A 24,875-nucleotide genomic window follows, 5' to 3' on the forward strand; every position below is an offset into this window, starting at 1 on the left:
GAATCCTGAATAAAACTGTATGAGAAAATTCTTTAATGGTAAAGTTGCTGGCCCCCAAAAGAGCCAATCAAAACTTGGAACAGGAAACATGAGTCAGTCAGGTTGTTGCACTTACACATGAAAACCATTAAAACTGTCTTACTGTTCTTCTTGTTGGCTTCAGATGTCTGTACAATTCAGTGCTCAGGAGGGACCAGAGACGCTGATTGTGTCAGCACCTTGGTTGTACCTGGCATTGTTTCAGTTTGCAAATGTGTAATGTAAGTATGCTTTCTAAACCTTATTTCTAGCAAAGTGACCTAATTTTGAAGCTGTTTTCATCATATTTTTATAGAATACATACATAGTCTTTATCTTCTTCATGTTCTGCTGATATACAAAGGAATTCCAAGCAGTGGCTCCATTGTGGAGTGGTTAACATTTTTGCTTACAAGCAAAAGATCTACCATTTTCAGAAAAAGCAACTGAATGACAAAGAGTACTGCAGTATTTTGAAATTAGACTTGCATTTGGTAGCTGTTCATAGGAATTGTCAGTAAAGCACAGCTTGACTGTTTGATTTGTTGCTTTTAAACCACTGTGGGGAATGCACAGAGGTATAATTACAGAAATTGTCCATATACCTTTGAACCTAGAAAAATCTGGTAGAGACTGGTTGGGCCAATACAGCATTTGTCAAGAAATGCCACCTTTAAATTATAAACCAGTAAGAAAAAGGATGAATGCCAAACATTAACCAGCATTCTCTGCAGCGACACTTTACAAACACTAAATGAATGTCCTGGACGCTTGCATTTTTCTCGCACAGCCTGGGCAAATAAATGAGCACTCAGTCGTCAACGAGAACTGCCGAACTACGCAGCAATTTTAACCCAATCACTGCTTCTAATTGCTTAAATAGAGACTAGTGTGTCGCAATTTGGTACTGTGCGCCGCGGTTACTGGAGAAGATGAAAACTGGGTAAGGAAGAGAGATAAGTAACTAGAGAAGAGTCGAAGGGAAGAGGACAAAATTAGAGAGGAGCAGACAATAGTGGTGACAGCTGTGAGAAAATGAGGAGGGAGACGTGTAAAGAGAAAAGGAGAAAAAAGATGAAATGATATGGGGAGCGGGAGGAGAGCAATAAAAGATCTGCTTATTATACCATTTAGAAAGAGAGCGACAAGAGGAATATGGCGAGACATTCAATACGGGAAAATGAGGAAAGTGAAGATGTCAGGGCACGGAAAGAAAGGAGAAATTAGAACGCAAAGTACGCAGAGGAAAGTCTCCAGTTGCAGCCAGCAAGGCCTCCTTCCTTTGCAGTTTTCTCACTGGGTCTTATTATAGAGCTGAATGTAATACATGTATCATGTGTAATGCAGACCTCATTATATGCTCCCTCTCTCATGTGTGTCACTATGTGCTGCATTGCTATCTAAGGTGCCGATAACGTCGCCGCGCACGTGACACCGATGACAAACTTACTGAAGGTTTGTTGTGCTTGGTGAGGGGTGAAGGAATATTTCATTCCCTGGCTCAATGGAGCGCCCTGATGGATCAACACACAAGGAAGCATTCTGTGCTATATGCTTCTGATGTTGTAGGTTTACGTGTGACATGCAGTCCTCTGACTTCCTCTCTAATTCTTCCCTGATAAAAAAAAGAGAGAGAGAAAAAAAAGTGGAGGAAGAGTTTGATCTTTGATAAAGTAATCTCAAAAACTTCCCAACCTCAGGATGAGTGTGACGCCCTCACTCATTTTGGAGATAAAACGCAGAGCAGGGAGGATGAGGAGGATGTCTTGCATGGCTGATGTAATATGATGCCATTTTGCTGAGTATCCAAAATGAGAGGGATAGTCAGACACTCAGGGTTTAAAAGCTCCGATGCAAATTGTTTTCATCCATGCAGACATTAGCATCATCAAAAGGCTAATTCAGCTCTGGAACCGGAATATCAGCACACAGAAGGTAAAATAAACAGCATAATTAGAAAAATGTGACTATAATTACATTTTAAGTGGATAAGTAAGAAAAAAAAATACACAAAGAGAATCTCTCTAATCTCTTTCGCAGGAGGTGGAAATGATACGACATAATTAGAGTCCATATCAGGAGAGAAGAAATTCCTTAAGGTGAGCTTAAATTCACGAGTCATTATATCAAATTACAACTCTTCACTTAAATAAGGATGAAAGCTATTAATGTAAAGAACTGCCCTGAAAAAAAACCCACTCGTGTACCTCACAGTCACAGGTTAAATCTATAATACCGTGTAATCAGCTGTGGAACACATTAAATGGATTTTCTCAGCTGAGAATTAGCCCTCTAAGGTGGGGTCTGATTCACATATGGCTTATTAGCTCTGGACACCCATCCATAGCTTTAATTAAAATGCACATTTATTAAAAAAAAAGAAAATAAACAAAATACTGCTTAGTTGAGCTATTTAGGGATCTGGTCATTAGAGCAAAGGCACTGTAGTTAATGAGGGATTAATGGAGCCCGATTTTAATGTTTAGAAAGTTTGTTCAGAAGTGAAAGAAGTTCACTGGTTGCAGCTACAATGCTTCATATCATGACACTAAATACATACTGTAAAAAAATCACCTCATTTGGGTCAAAAATTACCTTCATTTGAAAAGTGCAGAAAATATTCACTATATGATCATAATTGCTACTCAAACTTGGCGTGCGAGAGCGCTCTCAGCAGGGCCTCTTTGCACCACATCATGTATCTATTTAATTAGGACCACAGAGGTTTCTCATCAATGTAAGAATCAAAGGTTTTCTTCAGGTCCTGAGGGCCAGATGTGTAGAAAAAGGCGAAAAGAAGTTTATTAGCTCCTTTATTCCTCTCCTCAACCACGATATTAAAACCACAGATAATCATTTCGCTATGATGCAATGTTCTACTTGATTCCTGGCATTGATCCCTGATGTAACTTTGACAACAACACCAACAGTTTTAACTGAAGGCAGCGACTGCCCGCTGCTGCTCCCCTGCAGCAAGACAAAAATTGCTTAAGGAACACAACAAAGACCCAGGCCCATAACTCCTATGTTAATGCCTCAGGTTTAATAAGTTCAAACGAAGTGACTGACTCAGTTGTATATTTCTATCACATGACAAAACTAGAGGTGGCAAAATAAGATTCCACTTTGTTACTCAAGTAAAAGTAAAAAAGTAAAAGTTATGAAAACTAATAACGTGTATATTAAGTACAAGTAAATACACATACTGTGCCACCTCTGGATACAACCTATGCAGACTTTCCTAAACAACATGAGGTGTGTTCACTGTTATCCACACTTAGCTGGGTCTAGGCAATGAACTTCTTTGAGCTTATCGTTTGGGTTTAAAGACATCTTTGCATAACAAACATGTTGGAAAGTTTCCAGGGTTCCAAGGTTCATATGGAGTTTATATTGTAGCAAAATAATTGGAAAGCTTTCAGTTAAATCAAACTTTTAAATTGGGTTAGCAGAAAATCCTCCTCTTGACTCTATTTGTCCTTTCTGGTACCTTTATTTTGTTATGTAGCACTAATGTGCAGGTATTCTACACACACTACACACAAAGCTGCCAGACTTACTTTACTTTAAAACTACAATTATCCATTAGAGATGACATGGTAGTTTTCTGGTGGAAGATAGTGTTGATTGTGGAATATGTGTTTATAATGGAGTAACTTTTATTTCAGAACTTTTATTTCAGTGTGTAACACTGTCAGCTAAGTCATACACAATGTTTTTTCTTTTAGCCAATTTTTACATTAATGACATTAATAACAGCTTGTTTTATTCATCGTGGAAACAGTTCATACTTGCAGAAATTAATTGATTTTTATGCCACATTATAAATACTATTAATTAGAAAGCTATCAAACCACCAGGTTAATGAGTGTTTCCGTGAAAATCAGCTTAAACCATCCACATGGAGCCATGCATACGCTTACATACAGTATGCACATGTTCTTCTTCAGGTGATTGCCTTCATTTCTAACCCATGCGAATGAACTTGACTGATTAGAGAGAATTAATCAAAGTAACAAGCTGTTGGAAATCCTGGGTGGAGGGGCAGACAGACACATCCTTCATCTGGAGGACTTACTTCAGTGAATTCCAAGGAGACACAGGGTCCCACAAAGATTAGCATTTTTATTCTGCCTGTTTAGACAGTGTTGTGATTTTATTGGAGAGACTAGGGAAATATTAAAAACAGCTTTAACCTAGATAAAACATAAAAAAAAAAAAACTACTCAGGCTGTACAATAATATTATTTCCTCATTATAATAACACCCGGATACTGAGGCAATGACAGGTATTGTTTGTAAATACTTGATGATTTCAGTATAATTTTACTGAGACTTCACTCAGAAGTGGATTTTCCAAATACTGAAAGAGTCTAATAACCATTAACATCTGTGATTCTATAATATATGGTGAATGATGGCAGGTTTATTTTTCCAAATAAAATGTAAAGTCCTGTCATTGATAACTTGTGTGTTCACCGCTCTATGAACAGTGATCATTTTGATAGTGATCAGTGATTTTGACATGGTCCATGCAGGCACGTCACTGCAGCCCGCTGTGGCTTCTGCTCCATGGCTGCTGGGTGACCCCACGTCTGGAGCTCTCCTCCGCTCTTTCCAGGTGGGTGGCGCGGCTGTTGGATTTGCATGCTGCTCAGTAACATTCAGTATTTACCATTTAGTCCTAGTTATTTGTTTCTTGTTCCTGAGGTTTTTTTATGTTTGTACTCTTGAGTCTCATTTAACAGCAAATGCCTCCTTTGTTTTACTTCCTTTGTTTCTGGATCCTTCGATTGGGTCCTAACTCTGCCTGCCACACAGCCATGTGTCACAGATTAGTTCAGTGGTGTTTCTTGTCAACTATTAAATGTTATACAGGGAAAAATGTCCTCAGCACATAGTTTGCTTGTGATGTATATATTAGGGGTGCAACGATACAACAAAATTCACGGTTCGGTTCGGTTCGATACTTTGGTGTCACGGTTCGATATTTTTTCGATACAAAAAAAATGTTCATGCCTTTTTATTAATTTGTCATTTATTAAATTTTCACGGCACATTCTGCACCACATCTCTGTGCGTTCATCATTTGTTTGAAGCCAGCTCACCTCCTGCAACCACTTTTCCGAGAATACGCGCTTCTTTTGTGGTTCGGACTCCTTCTGACATTTCTTTGGAGGTGGAGGAACATCACAGTAATTGCTTAAAGGAGCTTCTTCGACATCTTTAAGAGTTCTAAACAAATGTCTGTCCTCTTCCTTAAAATCTTATGTACGCAAACACGCGTTGCAACTTCTTATCTTGTGCGGGTTTTTATTTTGACAGCGAATGCGCACCTGCGGACCACTTATGTGCAGCCCTGGTTATTTAGCTCGTCATATTGCAGCCACAGAAATTCTTTTGTCCATGAAACCATAAAGCTGCACTTTCTTTTTGCCTTATAGTCTGATTTGTCATAACCTTTCCGTTTTGTCACTTCTTCACCCTGACCTGTCTTATTTGGCTCAGCAGAACTAAAATATATATCCTGCTGCTTTTACACACGCACTAACATAACGCTCAGCGATTCTCTGCGCGATCAACCTCTCACATGTTTAAGCTGCAGGAGATTTCACTTGTCATGTTTGCATAGTAAGCTAACGATTGATAAGACGATGTCAGAGGAATTGGTGCGCAAATTATCATCACTCACCAATCAGTACTGTCGCTTTCTATACACAGTTCACGCGATTGCAAAGTGAAAGCAAAAAACAAGCGCAAATTCAAACGCGATTTCAGTATGTCACATATTGACAGTGGCCGATGCCAATGACATAATTACCCAGCTACATTTCCGAAAGAATGCAAAAGCATTGACATATATTTTTCCTTCCTACGATAGGCCGACGGGCAGGGCAGAGATAGATTTTGGTAGCCCGACTGGAAAAAAGCCCCAGGACGTCGGGCTAGCGATTTTGCGAGCCCTGTATCTGATTGAGGAATCACTCATCTTTGGAAAAGAGAGTTTATTATGGAGAAATGTCTCTTTCCAAAATAAAAGCTATACTATACGCTTCTTCTGGGCTATATTCTCAGCAGCATATTAAACATATCAGGTCCCCATAAGGAGAATCATGTGCTAACGGCTGTCTAAATGACTCGGGTAAAGTTTGTAGCATGCGTGCTTGTTTTTGTCTGCTTCCACTTGTCTTTGCACTAGGATGATGTCGGAGTAAATGTGCAGTCATATTGGTTGTGTTCCCACTAGTGCTGTCAGCCTTAATCTGAAATGACGTTAAGGTCACAACACGGCAAATCTCCGTTAACGAGCTACCGCGGATCGCCTCATGAGTGGGGCTGGAAGACGTCAACACATTAACGAGCTAACTGCGCTAACACACTAGTTCCCACCAATTAAGCATTGCTGGCACATCCAACATACTGTTTTACTTTTGTCCATGACGTGCTTACCTTCAGGGTCATATGTCACATGAAAACCAAAATAGTTCCAAACGCCAGATCTGAATGAGGGTGGGGGAGGTTCAATTTGCCATGTTGCAACGAGCTTAACTTCTGTTTAGCTAGCTTGCCCTGCGCTCAGTGAATCTGTGTTCGACTACTCCGCCTAGGCTGCACTGTCGAGCGCAGATCCACTGAGCGCTCAACACAGACAGCATCGTCAGAAGGAAAGTTGATAAAATAAATTAAAAATGTTGTATCGTTCGATACATATGCGTACCGAACCGAAAGCACTGTATCGAACGGTTCGATATCGATACGAGTATCGTTGCACCCCTAGTATATATGTATAAGTGTTCAGTGCAGACATCTTCAATAACACTCTTTGTTCATCTGTTCATCAATGCATTATTATTTTACCTCTTCGTCCTTCAACTTGTTCGTCACCCCTCCTTCATCAATGTCTCTGTATCCACTTGCTTCAAGCAAAACGAGATCATTATTGCTCATGCAGTATTTTCCCAGCTGTCACTTGATGCCTGCTGGGGAGTTTTACGCTCCTCCCTCATTCAGTCATAACAAGCTCAATGAACCAGTCCACACTGGTCTGGTCAAATGACCACACCTCAACGAAACGAGCGCTAACACAGGCAGACACAGACACAACTTGTTCTATAGCAAAACCTTTGATCATGCACGGGTGTTTTGACTAGCGGCAACGTGTAAAAGCATGGGTTGATTTATAAATACATATATTAAAGTAATGTTCTGTAATCTTTCAGAGAAAATAACAATAACCAACAGAAATCTGTTATAAAACTGATTAATGTGAAAAAATCAGACAAACAATTCACATCTATCTATTAATTATATTATCTTGTTTTGCACACAGTCTGCTGTAACTTCTCAGACCGACACCAACCGAAACCACATTATTCACTGCTGAATACTGATAATGTCATTAGTTACGTGCTGCCCTGTTTTGCACCGGTGCACAATTGAATCCATTAAATTGAATGAATGGTGAATGTGGCATGGAAAATTTACTGGGGTTTTTCTTTTTTGTTCATCAAAGTGGCTCTGGTTCTGAAGAACATAAACACTTTCAGAACATCCTTTAGCTGTTTGAAACCTGTTTCCTTTCCCCCAGCTCGACTCACAGAAGCTCAGAGTGTATTTCCAGTTTTTCAAGTGTAACCTAAGCTTTACACTTTTGTCAAAGCAGTTAAAGAAATTTCCTTCAACAGTTAGTCCAACATTTCTTGTGACTACTAATTTGAAGTACTTTAATCTTTTCTGGTCATCAAAATGTTTGGCACAAAAAACAATTTCTCACCACTGGTGACTTCAGGTGCATCCTCATTTCCAGAGCCAATGTTTTGAAAAATTCCTCACAATGCACAGAGTCTCCACCCAAAGTCCAGCATCCTGGGGTTCTATGAGCAATGAAAAGAGGGCAAACATAAGTGAGTGTCAGAGCCACAATCAGGATGAAACATGGAGACGTACATCAGGAGGATAGAGCTGAAGCTGACAGCTGAAGACAGACAGTTATGAGGATCAGGAAGAAGAGCTATCATGAACCAGCAGGCACCTGCATGGAGTGCACCATCAAAAAACAGAGGAAGTGGCTGATGTCAAGAAATCCTACACTGTAAACAGGTTACTGGATGCCAGTAAATTAGTGTAAAAAGTGTTTATAATAACTATAAATAACTATAAAAAAAATAAAATTGGGTTAGTAACTGTAACAGGGCAGCCCTTAGCAGCTGGAAACACAGTGAGATGGACCAAGGCAAGTGTAGTGGAACAAAAGTATTTATTTGCTATACAGCTCTCCTTAGAACAATTAACTTATCGAGCTTCTTTACAGCACAAAAATCCACACTCTAATGACAACTGGCAGCCTTAAATATGTTCAGCTGTCACAGACTTAACCATTATTCCACTCTCAGGTAAATTCTTAAATCTCAACCTTCCACCACAGTATACAATATATCAATTAGAATAAATAAATACATAAATACATTTAACAGTTTCATATTAATAAATATTTCACACTTTAATGTTACACCAAACCCAATATTATAAAAACCCAGAAACCCAAGCACAAAAAGATTCACCACACTCTCTTTACCAATGGTCTCTCCCGGAACATTTAAATGGTGTCTGGACCCCCAGGGAAACATTTGTCCAAACACCTTGAAGAGGACACAGGCAAGAAAGGTGAGTAATCATTATCTTACACTTATTTGCACTAGTGATGGTGAGATGAAGCCTCATGATGAACTGAAGCTTTCCACCCAATTGGTCGACTCATGGTTCGAAGCATTGTGATGATTCATTTGCTCTACTGCGCCATCAAGTGGACAATTCAAGTGAAGAATTATAATCTGTGATTATAATGATGTGTAAACCTCTAAACTGAATAAATAAATTGTTTTCTTGGTTATTTATCCCGAATATTGTCTCAGTATGTGTGATACAAAAGAGAAAGTGGAAACTATCAGGACAGAGTTTTGGTATGATTGTGTAACTGTTAGCCTCAGACAGTCAGTCAATAGTATAATTCAGATCATAGATCAGTACATTTGCATATTTTTATAACTATAAAAAGAAAGCTGACACTTTCGAGACTTTATCTAATGTGTAAGCATCACAGCAGATGCCTTAGATTAGAATCAGTGAGCTGTCGGCTTTCAGCCCCGACCGTGTCAGTGCTGTCTGGTGAGAAAGGCAACATCTCACTGATTCTGATGCGTCAGTGCTTTGTGTTTACGTCTTTGTGCAGAATCGGTGTACCTGCTCTCATTTACTGTTTTAGCTGTTTGGTGGTGGTTGAAATGTAGTAATATTTATATTAAAAATCGATTCAGGATTTTAATAAATCGATATCACGTTATCCAAGCTAGAATCGATTTTAATCGATTATCAAAACCCGCTAGTACCTGTGTAATCATGCTTATGTACATCTGGATAATGACACAAACTAGTATTTGGCGCTTCACTTTTTAATAAACTAAAAGACAGAAATCAGATTATAGGATCTGTAGTGTTGTTTATTTATATTATGGTGCTTATCATTTGTGATATTTATTACTGTGTGCATACTTTATTAGGAGAGATAAAATAAAATAAAAAATTTCTTCCTTCCTGGTTCCATCGAAGAAGAAATGCACAAGTAACTATGTAACACGTACGTAATCCAATTCCACAACACAGTGTGATGGGAAATCAGCTGTGTTTTTCTGCCCATTTCATTTCGAATCTGGCGCGAACCGGTGAACCAGTCCCTGAATCAGTCACGTGGTACGGACTGCCCGCGAGGCCTCGAACGTCACTGCATACGTAATCAAAGCAAGCCTCGATACGCGCTTCACAGAAACGCCCCCGAGATTACCCGACACACGATTCGACGCTTCGACACACAGGACACATCACTATTGATAAGTACTCCGTACGCCAGCGATGCCAGAAAGAGTTGGCCAGACTCTGAACTCTTTTCCACTGTTGCCTGTAGAGGTCCTTCTCCCCGAAGTCACCTGAGGGAGGTGCACCAACTTTTTGCGTGAGGAGTGTGGCGGGGGTAAGGATGCACGGAACATCAGGATCACTTGACACTGGAACCAGCGGCCGTGCGTTGATGAAGGCGGCCATCTCTGCCATGAAGGTGGTCAGGACGTCGTGCGTGAGGGGCCTGGAACCAAGTTGAGCGAGCTGGGAGTCTAATATCTTACGTGCCACTCCTATCATCCGCTCCCAACTGCCCCCCATGTGAGAAGAGTAGGGAGGGTTGAAGACCCAACTACATCCATGATCATTTAGGAAGGATTTAACACGTGGGTCACAAGGAATCCTTTTGTCAAACCCTAGCTCCCTGGAGGCTCCTGTGAAGTTAGTTCCACAATCCGATCTCAATTGCTTTGCAGGTCCTCTGACTGAAAAGAACCTGCGGAGAGCGTTAATGAAGCTAGACGTGGCCATCCCCTCTATGATCTCTAGGTGAACTGCCCTTGTGCTCATGCAGGTGAACATCACTGCCCATCGTTTGCTGCTGGCAAGTCCACTCCGAGTACGACGAGAGGCAACCGACCATGGCCCAAACACATCTATGCCTATGTAAGAGAATGGAGGCTCAGCACTAAGACGTTCTGCAGGAAGATCTGACATTTTTTGGAACTGTGTTACTCCCCTTAGCTTGCGACAAACTACGCATGAGTAAATGAGGCTGCTGATCTGGCGTTTATCTCCTAAGACCCAGTAACCTGCAGATCTTAAAGCACCCTCTGTAAGATGACGCCCCTGGTGCCTGACCCTTTCATGGTAATAGCGGACTAACAGGTTAGTTACATGGTGTTTGTGTGGCATAATCAAGGGGTGTTTTTCTGCGGACTCAAGGTCAGAATGAAGAAGGCGTCCGCCAAGCCTCAGGAGGCCTGATTTGTCAAGGTAGGGAGAAAGCTTTAAGAGAGGGCTTTTCTTTGGGATGCCCTTCCCTGACTGTATTTGTTTGAGCTCCTCTGGGAATCTTTCTTGTTGGACTACTTTTATAACTGTCTCTCTTGCTTGCTCAAAATCTGAGGTAGTGAGTTCATGACATATATGCCATCCCTTACACTGTCCGCCTGATTGCTTTACCTTAAAGGTGCGTGCAATGTGCGCTAAACGTGCAACTGCCCTGGTAAGGGACTGCCAGCTGGAGAAAGATTCTAAGTTTGCAGTCTTTAAACAGAGGCATGATGTTTGAAGTTGGAATGTATCTGATGAGTTGCTCTCTAAGGGCTTTAAGGGAAACTCCGGCCCTTTCAACCATGTGCTGGACAACAGTTTTTCGGCAGGTAGAGATCTGGATCCGTGATCGGCCGGGTTGTGCACCGAGGGTACATAGCCCCACTGAGTTGGTACTGTTGCTCGTCTGATGCGTTGCACCCGGTTGTTCACGAAAACGTGAAATCTTCTTGCCTCATTGTAGATATAGCCAAGAACGAATTTGCTGTCGGAGAAGAAACGCATGTTACTAATCTGAATGTCCATTTCATCTCTGATTAGCTCCCCAACTTCCACCGCTAACACCGATGCACACAGCTCGAGCCTGAGAATGGTAAGATCAGGCTTGGGGGCAAGTTTGGCTTTCCCGAATATGAACGCAAACTCTGTGTTGAAATCTATGTCCTTGAGCCCGCTTGCCAAGTCTACAGTAGAGAATGCTTTCATGACATTTGGGCTGTTTGAAGCTATTTTGTGGAGCCTCAGGTTGGACGCAGCGAGCAGCTCCTGTGTGTCTTTGAGGAGCTTAATTGCCTCTGACTCAGTAGGGAGGGATTTGAGTCCATCGTCGACATAGAAATGTCTTTGAACAAACTGTTTGGCCTCAGAATAGTGCTGTGTTGATGGGTGTGCTGCCTTTCTCAGACCGAAAATTGCCACCGCTGGGGAAGGGCTGTTGCCGAACACGTGCACTTTCATTCTGTACTCGACAACTGGCTCTCTTGGGTCATTGTTGCGGTACCAAAGGAACCGGAGGAAGTTCCTGTGGTCTTCTCGCACCTGAAAGCAGTGGAACATTTGTTGTATGTCCGCTGTGACAGCCACCGTTTCTTCTCTGAAATGGATGAGCACCCCAATCAGACTGTTATTCATATTTGGGCCTTTGAGCAGCACATCATTTAAGGACACTCCCTGAACTTTAGCACTCGAGTCAAACACCACCCTGATGTTTCCGGGCTTCTGCGGGTGATAAACGCCAAAGAAGGGCAGATACCAGCATTCTTCTCCTTCTTCGAGAGCTGGTGCTGGTTCGGCGTGATCCCTGTCAAACAACCCCTGCTTAAAATCCATAAAATGTCTCTCCATCTCAGGGCGTTTATTTAATGTGCGGCGCAACGAAAAGGTGCTAGCTCTTCGTCCTTTTCACTTTGCTGGAATATGTGTTTCCCTATTTGACATGAACTGTGAGTGTCCCAGGATTTGTTGTGTGACTGCTCTTTGACATGAAAGCTGTTTTGACAGGGTGTTAGGAGACTTGGACGCCTGTTCTCTAGAACACTCGTTCTGTATGTGCCTATGATGGCTGGCTTATGGGCTCCTCCTAGGCATACATCACCTACAATAACCCACCCAAGTGCAAGTCTCTGGGCAAATGGAGCATTGACTGGTCCATTCACTCGTTCATACACTTTGTGCACTTGTATTATGTCTCGGCCTAACAGCAACATAATCTCAGCCTCAGGGTCTAGGGGCTGCATATGATCTGCTAGGTGTTTGAGGTGTTGATGGGCTAGAGCAATCTCTTGCGTTGGGATTTCATTGTTGTTGTCTGGGAGTGAGTCACACTCGAGCAAAGAAGGCAGAGGAGAGCTGAACTGGCCATCAACGGACTGTATAAAGAGGTTCTCAGCTAAGCGGCCATTTGTGGTGGAAACCCCTGTACATGTCTTAAGTGTGTATGGCGCTAGGTTGCGCATTGGGATGCCAAAGGTGTCGAAAAGATTTGACTTTGCTAATGACCTATTGCTCTGGTCATCTATGATAGCGTAAACCTTGACTTTTTTGTCTGGATGCCCCTTTGGATAAATGTAGGCTTGACATATTTTGGAGCAGGAACGCCCCCCACCTAAGTCCCCACAAACTTGAGTGCATGCTGAGCGAGTCTCCAAGTCTAAGCTACTCTCCCCGCCATGCTCCTCCCTGTCCTGGTCTGGGGCAATGTTTTGAGCCTTTGTGTTTTGTGTCCATGGAGCTGGACCTGCATGCAGCGCTGCAACGTGTTTGGTGCTGTTGCAGTCTAGGCAAGTAATCTCTTCCTTACAGTCTTTAGCTTGGTGAGCTGAGGAATCGCAGCACCTAAAACAGATGTTGTGTTCTCTGAGGTATGCCTTACGCTCATCTAGTGTCTTTTCCCTGAAACCTCTACACTTCTTTAACGGGTGCGGTTTCTTGTGGATGGGACACAGTTTGTTTGTGAACTCACTCGTGCTGCCTAAGCTTGGTTTGTGAGTTTTGTTTACCTCTGTTTTGTGGACGGCAACAGGCGGTCTTGACTTGACAAATCTTGTTTAGTGGTTGTCGTGAGTTGTTGGATAGGATGTGGGATTTGATACAGTAGACTTAAAACTGGGGTCATTTCTCATTTTCGCTTCATCTTGTATGAAGCGACAGAAGAATGAGAATGGAGGGAAATATACATCGTGTCTCTGCTTGTATTTAGTCCCCTCTGACATCCACCTGTCTTGGAGATTTGTTGGCAACTTATCAACTATCGGGGCAATGCCACGTGATGTGTCCAAATACACTAGCCCAGGTAAAGAGCCGTCTGATTTGGCTGCATCGATTTCAGAAAGCAGGTCGCCAAGTTCTCTGAGATTCTGGGGGTCTTTGTTTGACACTCTAGGAAAGCGTTCAAGTCTGTCAAGGAGCGACTTCTCAATAGCCTCTGGGGTGCCATAACATTCTTGTAGCTGTGTCCAAACTCGACGTAGGCCGTCTGCTGGATTGTTGAGATGGACAGAGCGTATACGTTTGGCATGCTTAGACGACTCTTCTCCAAGCCACCGGGTGAGCAAATCTAACTGTTCGCTAGGCTTTAAGCTTAACCCTTCAATAGCGTTACAGAAAGAAGCTCTCCATGCCCAGTAGTCCTCTGCTCTGTCTGTAAACTTTGTCAGACCATCTGCCACCAATTCTCTTTTTGCCAGAAACTTAGCAAGATTAGCAAAGTCACTGTTCCCGTTGTTAAATTGCGTTGGCTGGAAAGATGGAGTGTAAGGGGAAAAGCTCATAGGTTGAGGTGTGGTACTTACATACCTTTGGCCACATTTTTCTTGGGTATCAGCAGCTGGTGTCAGATGGCTGCCAATCTCATATTTGATGTCCTGTTGATTTACCTGTGGGACATACTGAGGTGAAGTGGCTGGATCGGGGATTGGACTGATGTCACATTGTTTTATCGGTGTCAAGTGTTTAGGGTCCGGCAAGTCTTCTCTGCGATGCTCTGGTGAAGAATATCCAAGATAACTCTGTAGTCTGTATGACTGGGTTGAAGCTGGAAGCTGGAGTAGAGCGTGAGAGTTCAGCGCTGTTTGTGAGTTCTCTTGACCCTGTCGTGATTCCCCATATTGTTTTTCTGACACACGAGATGACCAAATTTCCCCGCTTACCTCCTCTGCTATTGCTGCTTCAAATACATTGGCTTCAGCGAGCGCAGCTTCTGCTTCCTTTTCTTCTTTTAGTTCTTCTAATGTAGCACTTAACTCTGCTTGCCTCATTTTCACCTCAATCTCCCGTCATGTAAACTCTGCTCTGCCGCGTGCTGCTTCGGCCTTTGCCCGTGCTTCGACTGCTGCTTTGGCGAGTGAGCTGCGGGATCTGGATGTTGATCCAGAGCAGGTGGACCGTACCTCCAGCTGCTCCTCCTCTGCTGACAGCATAGTCGCATCTGGGTCAGATGTCTGGGAGACTGCCTCCTGAAGTAGCCGTTTCGCCAGTCTCACAACCATCATCCCATGTAGAAAAACTACACCGTTGTTCCTTTCTGGGGGATTTATTTGATTGGACGCATAGCATGGCTTTGTTGAAAATACATCAATGGATGAATGGTAAAACTGCAAACAAACACAAAATATCCCGTATGAGCTGACATAAGCAAACATTCTTACAATTAGAAGACGCTATGACCTGTTACTATGCAAAGCAAAGCAGAACGAAACAAGCTAACGAGCTAACGTTAGCGGTTTGCTAGCGCTAATTAGCGTCTAGGCTAATGACTAATAAAGCAAATCATTGAGTGAATTTACTTTCTCAAAATATCACAAACAACACACGGCAGTTAGTGCTAAACATTCACTGGTAAAACACAACATTTCTGCCAACTTACAGACTGTGCTGGCTTAAGAGGCAGCATAGGCAGGCACAGGAGTAGCAAACTGTCCTTCTCCCGTTAGACAGGAAGTAATGAGAAGTAGCACTTCCGGTAGAATGTCAAACTAAAATGAACAGTGTGCCAGAAACGAATAAAGATTGCATGAACTTATATAACACTACATAACGTGAGTGGTGACTCTTAAGGAACCAGAACAGCCATTAAACCTTCAAAACGTCATCAGTAAAGTGTCATCCTTCATTCGGGGGGGGGGTTCGCTACAACATCTTTCATGTCAGTTTTAAGATTTCATATTAATATCATATTTTATCAACAGACATGAGGCTAAATATTGCGTTTCAAGTCAGTATAAATAACTCAGAAAGGCATTAGATTACTACGGAAGGAAGAAAAGGTACAAATGTGGGTCCCACACATAAGGCAGAACTGGTTCAACATCACCACCATCTCAGCTGCACCTGAGAATACTGCTGATGCTCTGGTGGCAATTCAGGGTCCCTTTTATCACACAGCTTAATGGAAAGATTCAATGACTCGGGTGTATTTGTAAGTGTGTGTGTCAGAAGTGAATGTGATGAACAAGTGAGGTTAAAAGGGAAGGAAACACTCCAGATTCACCTCAACAAATCCAGAGGTAGATTGACCCACAGTGTAGGGGGAAGTGGAAACTTACATTTCCCCAGTACAACTTCAACTTCTTCATTGGTTCATATGTTAGAAGTAAACCTGATCAACCACAACAGGATCAGTGCTAAGGTCACATGATGCTACATGAAACACCTTTAAACAGGCTTTAGTAGGTCAGCTGTTTCCTGGGTTAGCTTTCCACATATTTAATACTTTTGTACTCATACTCAAACTGATTCATTCAGTACTCAACAACATTTATCCGACTTCTTAATTTACAAGCATGTGTAAGCTTTACAGGTTTTTCTACTGCTTTTAGTTTGATATAGAATTATTTTTTATGCACATGTGATTAATATACATGATTAATGGGACTGTAGACTGAACTACCCAACAGCACAGACGCAGAGTTGTTAAAGCACCTACAGCTATAAAATGCTACTTGTGCTAAAAGTAAAAACAGGTGAGGCTGTTTTAATGTAACAATAACTGAAATATGAAGACAGCCCATCATTTTTATGTTTTCATGCTTTCTGTTATTATACCGTAAAGTTAAAATACTTTTGTCATTTAAAAAAACAGGATCCGGGAAGAGATGTGTGACGGTGTAATGTGGTTTAGTTTACTACAGTAAAATTGTAAATCATTTTTGTAACATAATTTTTAAACAACTCAGCTCAAGTTTTTTTCCTTCAATCTGATTGTCTCCAATTTTCAGACAACTAAAGAAGACATTAAAAAGATGCTGAGAAAGAATGCCATTCTTTCTCGAATTAAAAATATTTTCAAACCTGTTTCAGACCAACAGAAACAAATCTGTGACCAGATTTTCAATTGTCACTCAGAATCCAGGTGCAGTGGACTGATCAGAACCTGACAGCCTTTATGAAAACACCCAGGGACAGCCTGCATCGACTTAATGAACGGGAATTCAGTCCAGCATCTTCACTGAGCTCTGATGGAAGTTCAATAACACCTCGAGAGAGTCACACTCCCGAGGAGCTCAGGGCTATCCTAATCAGTAGCCTAAAGCCCAATATGTTAGCTACTAATAATATCTTTGTATTGTTTTTGTTCAGACCGATGTTCACAGGCTTGCTCCTGTTTGTTGTTGTGGAAAAATAATTTAAGCATCGAAATGAAAACGATTTCCTAAAATTTATTGAAAGAAAATTCAAACCTTTGCAAAGGGATCAACAGAGTTTGTACCAGCATTGATAAAAATGCTCAATTATAGCAGCTCTTGTATATCCGTCGCGTGGATGCAGTCTTATCTCATCAGTAGTTTGGAGTGAAATTCTCACCATCATGTAGGTACCAGTTTGGTAATGAAGTGTGTCATGGCCTTGAGCAAAGCTTACAGTTAGAGTTTATGAAGACTGAAAAACAACTACCACTTTGTACAAGAAAGTTACAAATACATATCAATAGTACACAGAGGTTAGAGGAGGTGAAACACACATTTTCCATCACATTTGTCATTCCCCTTCATCAAGACCAGATATTTAAGGAGCGGCTGTGGCAGCAGTTCTCTTCCTGATCATTGTTTCCTCTACAGCATTAACTCATGCACACATCCCTGTGGTGATGATCACTTTGTGAGTCTGAGGCAGAAAGCAAATAAGTTATTTTGTCCTGAGTTAATGCCCCTTAAAACTGACCTATTTCAGACTTACAATTCAATACTATACAATATAGCAAATCTCCAACTGGATAGTGTTAAATAAAATTATTTCCTTTTTAACTTGAAGCTTTGAGCATATTTCTTTTTGCATTGGGACAGAAATTAATATGAAAAAGGCTCTTTTCAAATTTGTTTGGGTGAATGGAAAATATTTTTTGTGGTATTGTAAAAAAAATATTTGTTATATAAATATATATATATATATATATATATATATATATATATATATTGGTATGCATAACATTTATTATTCATAGATACAGATACATAGATACAAGCTCATGTTATTCATCTGAAGAAACAGACAGATAGAATGAGTGTGATAAAGGACATAGTGTGTTGTTACACTGGTAATACCAGGAGAGGCAGTATCGGTTCTGTAAGAAAGTGGAAGAAGAGAGCGTCCTGCAGGAGGCAGTGAACAGACACTGATGTTATGAACGTGTGGCTAAGAGAAGGTTCAGTAAACAAGTAGCAGCAATATTCCTGTATGAGGCTCAGTCATTTCATTTTTATTTTTTGAAGATGCAACATCCTAAAGGTGTATATAGAAAACATGTTGATCCTGAAGCATTTATTGAAGCTTCTGAGCTATTTGTGTAATCTTCTCCTGAAGTTCTCAGGTACATTTGGCTTTTCGATTGGGAATTTAACATCTCGTACAAAGTTAAAGACTTTTATTTATGTTTGGTAGAATTCTATTTCAAAGAAAAACAAGACTCTCTGCTAAGTTGATGACATCACATTTTGCATTCTAGGTGGATGACATCACACTCCATTTGCACTCCCTGACATCACACTCCAGATCAAAGGGAAATTGAGCAATAACATTCTCTCAAAAGTCCTTAAGTAGGACACCAGCGTGCTCTCAGTATGTCTCAGAACTGTGCAACTGTATAGTAACACACCACGAGCCAACCTTTAGACAAAGATTTGACACGTTAAGTGTATGCAACAAACCCAAACCCCGGTCGAATAGAAAAAATATCATTCGACACTGTAAGACAAAAGACAAGAAAAATGCAACATATGCAGCAAAACCTTGATCCCCAGGAAGGGACCTCATCGGCCGCTGTTAGCCCTAAGCAGCAAAACCCAAACCCAAGAGGGAAAAACAAGACACCAAATGAGGGTACTCCATCTGATGCTGCCAAACCAAAGGGTGCAAACAAGAAGATGCAGAAAAACCCAAGCCCCAGAGCCAGAAACCCTGGACCCAATCGAGGGCCTGTGCCCAATGCCCATTTTAAACCCAATAATGGGCCAGGGCAATACTGGCAAAATCCACGGTTTTTGCCAAAACGAGAGCCTGTGCCACATCAGCACAATGCCCACTTTAAACCCAATAATGGGCCAGGGCAACACTGGCAAAATCCACAGTTTTTGCCAAAACAAGGGCCTGTGCAATATCAGCCCAATGCTCACTTTAAACCCAATAATGGGCCTGGGCAACACTGGCAAAATCCATGGTTTTTGCCAAAACGAGGGCCTGTGCCACATCAGCCCCATCCTGACCATAACACCAACGATGGGCCACCTCAGCCACAGCCTCACTTAACACCAAATGATGGCAGTCGTCCATACAATGAGACTGATGAACTGGGTGCAGTGAGATTCCACCTGCAGGAGGCTCAGCACATGTGCAAAACCAATCTTTATAAAATGACAGCTGCAAACCACAAAGCTGCTGCAGCTAAAACTCAGAATGATTGGGTTCGTCTGCAGCTACAGTGCTGCAGACAAAATGCTCAAAAAACCATCCTTGAGCTCCAAAAACAGCTGGAAGAGGCTCGTAGAAAGACACCCGAGGAGAACTTCACCCCTGAGGTAAGTGAGGCTCAAGACAGCAACACAGCTGTCACAGCTGCAGAGCTGAGTGTGGACGCTTCAACACAAACTGCAGAAGCGCCACACACAGACTCTACAGACGTAAAAACTGTTCGAGAAGCTGAGTTGGAGGTCCAGTGCAAAAAACAGCAAGAAGAGATCGAACAACTCCGTGAGCAGCTCCTCAAAACTCAAAAGAATCTTGAAGAGGAAGTTGCAAAGCGCAAAGATCAGGAACAAAGAGCCAACTGTGAGCTTGCTGAGCTGAAAGACAAACTCAGCACCAGTGAGGCTCTTTGTGAAAAAAATGATTTGAAGGCGCAAAATTTAAAAGAAGAGCTGGAGAAAACCAAAGCTTCCCACCAGGAAATCGTGGAGCAAAACCTGGAGAACACAACAATCCACAACCAACTCGGGCAAACAGAGGAAGAAAAGATCACACTTCAGGAGTTTTTGCTGTCTCTGCAAGAGACAATAAAAACGCAAGAAGACCAGTCCAACGTTGCCAATCCTGAAAATTCTCCAGCCCAAAACGAGACACTCCAGGAGAATCAGCCAGAAAAAGAGGAGGCCAGCGCTACCAAACCAGAGGCCCGAGATGACCAAGTGCCAAAAGAAAAACCAAAAAAGAAAAAGGAGCGCAACTGGTTTTGGAGAATATTCACTTAAGTGACTTCCACTCCGTCTCCTATAAAATCACAGTAATATACAACTAAATATTATCAGTCACTTCCAGTGCCAAAACACCCATTTTAAAGCATATTTGCTTTAATATTTAGTTGTGTATAACTTTGTCATCGGCTCCACCCCCCCAACCGGTCACGGCAGATGGCCGCCCCTCCTGAGCCTGGTTCTGCCGGAGGTTTCTACCTTTTGAAAGGTAGTTTTTCCTCCCCACTGTCGCCAATTGCTTGCTCATAGGGGATTGTTGGGTTTTTTCTTTAGTTCAGTTCAATTCAATTCATTTGTATGTAAATACTGTTGGATTAAATTGAACTGAATTAAAGAAGATTTTTAGGAGACGGAGTAGTCACTGAGTGAACCAGGGTATTATAACATCTTACCCATGAAAAACTACGATCAATCAATCAAATAAACAATTTAATTTAACAAAACATTTGAAGTGCAAACATTTTGTCTCATTTAAAACATGTGAAAATGTCCAATTATAACAACCTAACAGCAGAAATAAAAATGTTTACATCCTGGTTGAAAACATTGTTCTGTGAATGATATCCACTGTGTCTGTGCTGTTGATGCCTTTTGAAAAAAAAAAGTCTAAAGTATTGTAGTTGAGTACAGCTCCAGGTTTTGTACAGATTACTTTCCATTTGCTGTAACTTTACTCTGCTATCTCATTAATAATGAATTTGATCATCATCTGTTCCCTGAATGCAATTGACACCCTCTTCTCAACGAGAAGCCTGGGCTCGGGTGGGCCTGAGTGTCCTGGAGGTACTTTCCCTGCCGGATACACGGGTGGCCAGGTCGTGTGCCTGGCAGGACTGTCGAAAAGTTAATAGCTATATTTGCAAAGCTCTTTATTAAAATATGCTTTCATGACATTATTGTTTGTCGGACGGTGGTCGGAGCTATCAGTGGCTGATGAGTGGGACATGAAATGTCACCTCTCGCGACACTGGGGAGGGAGCCTGAGTTAGTGTCTTGGATTGAGAGATACTGACCTCAATAAACAGCTTGAGGATCTGCAGTTGTATGGTCTGGACACTCAGGTGAGGAGAGGAGCTGAGCTGGAGACATCTGACAGAGGCCCTGGTTCAGAAGATATTAAACTCCCAGTTTGAAGTGAAGACAGAGCTGAGTGTAAAAGCAAAGATCTCAATTTACTCTCTGAGCTACGTCCTTATCTTCACCTATGGTCATAAGCTTGATTTAAAGATTGAAAGAACGAGATCACGGATACAAGCAGCAGAAATAAACTTCCCCTGTCAATCTTTTCTGTTCTGCGAGAGCAAATATAACTGTGCTTTAAAGAATATGATTGTTTCCTTGCATGACACATGGAGATGAGTTCTCCGTCACAAATGGTGTGGTCACCTGCAGGTTGAAGGTCATTGCAACTCCAACCCACATCCACTGCTACTGTACTTAAAAGAAGTTAGGACATCATTAAAGACTTTGTTCAGGTAATTGCATTTGGATCACCTAAATCATGCCTGGACTGACAAACAAATCCTCCTTATAGATGTTACAACATGCAAAGCTTCTGTTGTTGAATGCAGCAACGACACTGGACTGTCATTCCTACCGGAGAATTGTAGTCTGATTGCATTACCAGAAAGTAACCATTTCAAACATTGAGGGCAGCTATAGTACTAGTACCTTGGAATCACACAGGCAAATGGCAACCATGAAGAGGCCGCTTGGCAAGCTGCAACCACCAAACACCTGCAGAGAGTAAGGCGACTTCTGAGGAGTCAGCCAAATGGGGTGGACAAGATCCAGGGCAACATCTACACCCTGCTGTTCGTCAGATACCCTGCTGGGACAAGAAGTTGGCCAAAGGAAGCAATAAAGCCACTGACCTTATCATGCATAGAGGGTTTCAAAGCAATAAACAGCCAAGTTTATAAGGGTGCAGGCTGACTGAGATTAACTGAAACAACAACAAAGCAGTTCGGTCAATATTAAGATATTTTATTCCCATACCATTTATACTTCAGGATTAAGCCAAATACAAAAAAATAAAAATACAAAATAATTTGTTCCTCCTGTCCGTGTTGTGCACATAGCAGCAGGGCGTCTGTTCCTTTATCTTTCACAGAGATGATTCATTCAAATACATCTGTAAATAACCCTGAATGCCTTTCCTTGCACCTTATTTTGGCACTCATTGCTGTTTTCTACTACCAACTTCCTGTTTGGGTGTAGAAGCTTTTATTTTGATGGGACGATTTCCTGTAAAACTGTTTTTGGCGCAGATTTCAGCGGCAGTAGCGGGAGTTTTGAAATGTGATGGCTTAACGGAGCCTATGGAGATTTCTTTTGTCATTAGCAGCCCCCTTGATAGAGGCACAAGGTATGGTCATGATATAAATGAGGACACGTTTAGATGTTTTTGTGACAGTCGCTACATTTGTTAAATGTTACGTTGAAACGAACTTCATGTTATAAGGTTTACAATTGTAAGAGTGTGGATTATTTTTGCTTACACGCTGTTTCTATGTATACATCCCCAGCTCTTACGGTGAGATTGATGGTTTACTGCCATTATTCTGCCCTCGCACTTAACTAGGCAGACAGTAGTGATGTGCGATACCACTGATTTCCTTTCCGATCCAATACCAAGTAATATTCAGGGTGGTATCGACGATACTGATCCGATACCGATACTTTGTACAAAAACTTATTTTATTTATTGTATCTCAAATTATAGCATCATAATGATTACAGGACATCAGAGTACTTGTTTCCAACAATGACGGCAGCTGCTTAGTTTTAATATTACTCTTATTTCTCTTTCTGAGTCGCAAAAAAACTTTTAACATATTTTCAGGTGAGAATGTAGCTGTGTAAACTTCAAATATCTGAGCCGACCGACACATCGTCTTCAAACCCCCGCGGTCTTTCGCTACTCGGGTTAAACATGATATATAAGTCACTTAGATAACTTAAAAATGTTATTGTTTGGCTTTTTCAGTGTTTTATTTGTTCGTGAGTAAATCAGTTTGGCTGAGATTAAAGTTATTAGATTAGATTAAATTAAATTTAACTCCTCCAGGGTTTTCACACAGCTGAATAAACGTCAAACAGAAAACTGATTAAACTAAAGTGTGAGACGGTGGAGAGTTTACGCCAGGGCCCGGTTATATTTTAGATAGCAAGGAGCAGACGGCAGAGTTTCACTCCACCGAGGGAGCTCGTGACGTATACCCGGCTTTCTCGACCACGAAGGCCGGGTCCTCAGGTGGAAGCAGCCTCTGAATTTGGACACCCCCGCTGTTTCCGGACATTTAACGTATTTCATCCGATAAATAAACACTATAAAATGTATTTATCCCCCCCAACAGCCTTTTTGAATGTCTCCCTAGTGTGGCCACAACACCTCACGTTTTTGCCACATGTATCGCAAACCACGTCTCAGTTTTTGTGGAGGTAAAATAGGTTCGCACATGACTCCAATTACGCTCAGCCATTGTTGTGAGTGCGCACGCCAAGGGGCTGCGAGACAGCCTATTTCGCAAATGACTATGAAAGGCGGAAGAGGAAATAGTTCCTTTGAATGTAGACAATCCGAATGTTATAGTTTCTTTCCACTGTGTTCCTGTTAATGATAAACTACAAATTTACCCTAATTTACTAAAATATCGATATTTTAATGTGAGAATCGATTCTAGAACATAAATGATTGGTATCAGAGGAATCGATATTTCAGGATCGATCCGCACATCACTAGCAGACAGACAACCATCATCCCATGTAGAAAAACCACACCATTGTTCCTTTCTGGTGGATTTATTTGATTGGACGCACTTTGTTGAAAATACATCAATGGATGAATGGTAAAACTGTAAACAAACACAAAATATCCCGTATGAGCTGACATAAGCAAACATTCTTACAATTAGAAGACGCTATGACCTGTTACTACGCAAAGCAAAGCAGAACGAAACAAGCTAACGAGCTAACGTTAGCGGTTTGCTAGCGCTAATTAGCGTCTAGGCTAATGACTAATAAAGCACATCATTGAGTGAATTTACTTTCTCAAAATATCACAAACAACACACGGCAGTTAGTGCTAAACATTCACTGGTAAAACACAACATTACTGCCAACTTACAGACTGTGCTGGCTTAAGAGGCAGCATAGGCAGGCACAGGAGTAACAAACTGTCCTTCTCCCATTAGACAGGAAGTAATGAGAAGTAGCACTTCCGGTAGAATGTCAAACTAAAATGAACAGTGTGCCAGAAACGAATAAAGATTGCATGAACTTTTATAACACTACATAACGTGAGTGGTGACTCTTAAGGAGCCAGAACACTCCCCGCCTGACATCCGTAAGATGTCACACTTGGACCCAAACTAAACTTGTTGCACAGCAGCTGATACAAGAAGAACAACGTCTGTGACTGGCTTAAAGTAAACTTTGGCTTTACCATCTTTCACCACCTTGGCTTCTACCTTCCTGACAAGTCCGTCACTACTAGGATGAACCTTTGCAATCACCCCCATGGGCCACTGATTTCTCTTCACGAGAGGATCTTTCAGGAGGACCACATCCCCCTGCTGCAGGTTTGGTCTGATGCATTGCATATTTTTATAACTATAAAAAGAAAGCTGACACTTTCGAGACTTTATCTAATGTGTAAGCATCACAGCAGATGCCTTAGATTAGAATCAGTGAGCTGTCGGCTTTCAGCCCCGACCGTGTCAGTGCTGT

General features: G+C 41.7%; 1 protein-coding gene and 1 long non-coding RNA gene across 4 annotated transcripts; one reads left to right on the plus strand and one right to left on the minus strand.

Annotated features, from left to right (window-relative positions):
* Window positions 1-8: 8 nt before the first annotated feature.
* Window positions 9-24,345, minus strand: LOC102799550 (uncharacterized). Of its 3 annotated transcripts, XR_015719116.1 has the most exons (4): window positions 24,274-24,345; window positions 21,158-21,975; window positions 7,793-7,892; window positions 9-1,633 (listed from the first exon to the last, which is right to left on the minus strand). It is a non-coding gene; the product is annotated as an uncharacterized LOC102799550 (long non-coding RNA). The 3 variants fall into 3 exon arrangements; XR_015719115.1 differs by lacking the exon at window positions 9-1,633 and having other exon boundaries at window positions 6,802-7,892; XR_015719117.1 differs by lacking the exon at window positions 9-1,633 and having other exon boundaries at window positions 6,802-7,892; window positions 21,158-21,972; window positions 24,274-24,333.
* Window positions 18,473-20,670, plus strand: LOC148102428 (uncharacterized). The gene has a single exon (XM_087842458.1). The coding sequence runs from the start codon at window positions 18,666-18,668 to the stop codon at window positions 20,139-20,141; it is 1,476 nt and encodes a 491-aa protein (XP_087698584.1). The 5' UTR covers window positions 18,473-18,665; the 3' UTR covers window positions 20,142-20,670.
* Window positions 24,346-24,875: the final 530 nt, after the last annotated feature.

The sequence above is a fragment of the Neolamprologus brichardi genome, chromosome 6 (genome assembly GCF_056152115.1).
Source record: "Neolamprologus brichardi isolate AB-2024 chromosome 6, ASM5615211v1, whole genome shotgun sequence".
In the NCBI taxonomy this organism is placed as follows: Eukaryota; Metazoa; Chordata; class Actinopteri; order Cichliformes; family Cichlidae; genus Neolamprologus; species Neolamprologus brichardi.

Coding starts and splice junctions, on each gene's coding strand:
- LOC148102428 (XM_087842458.1), top strand. CDS start 18,666: ATGCAACATATGCAGCAAAACCTTGATCCCCAGGAAGGGACCTCATCG.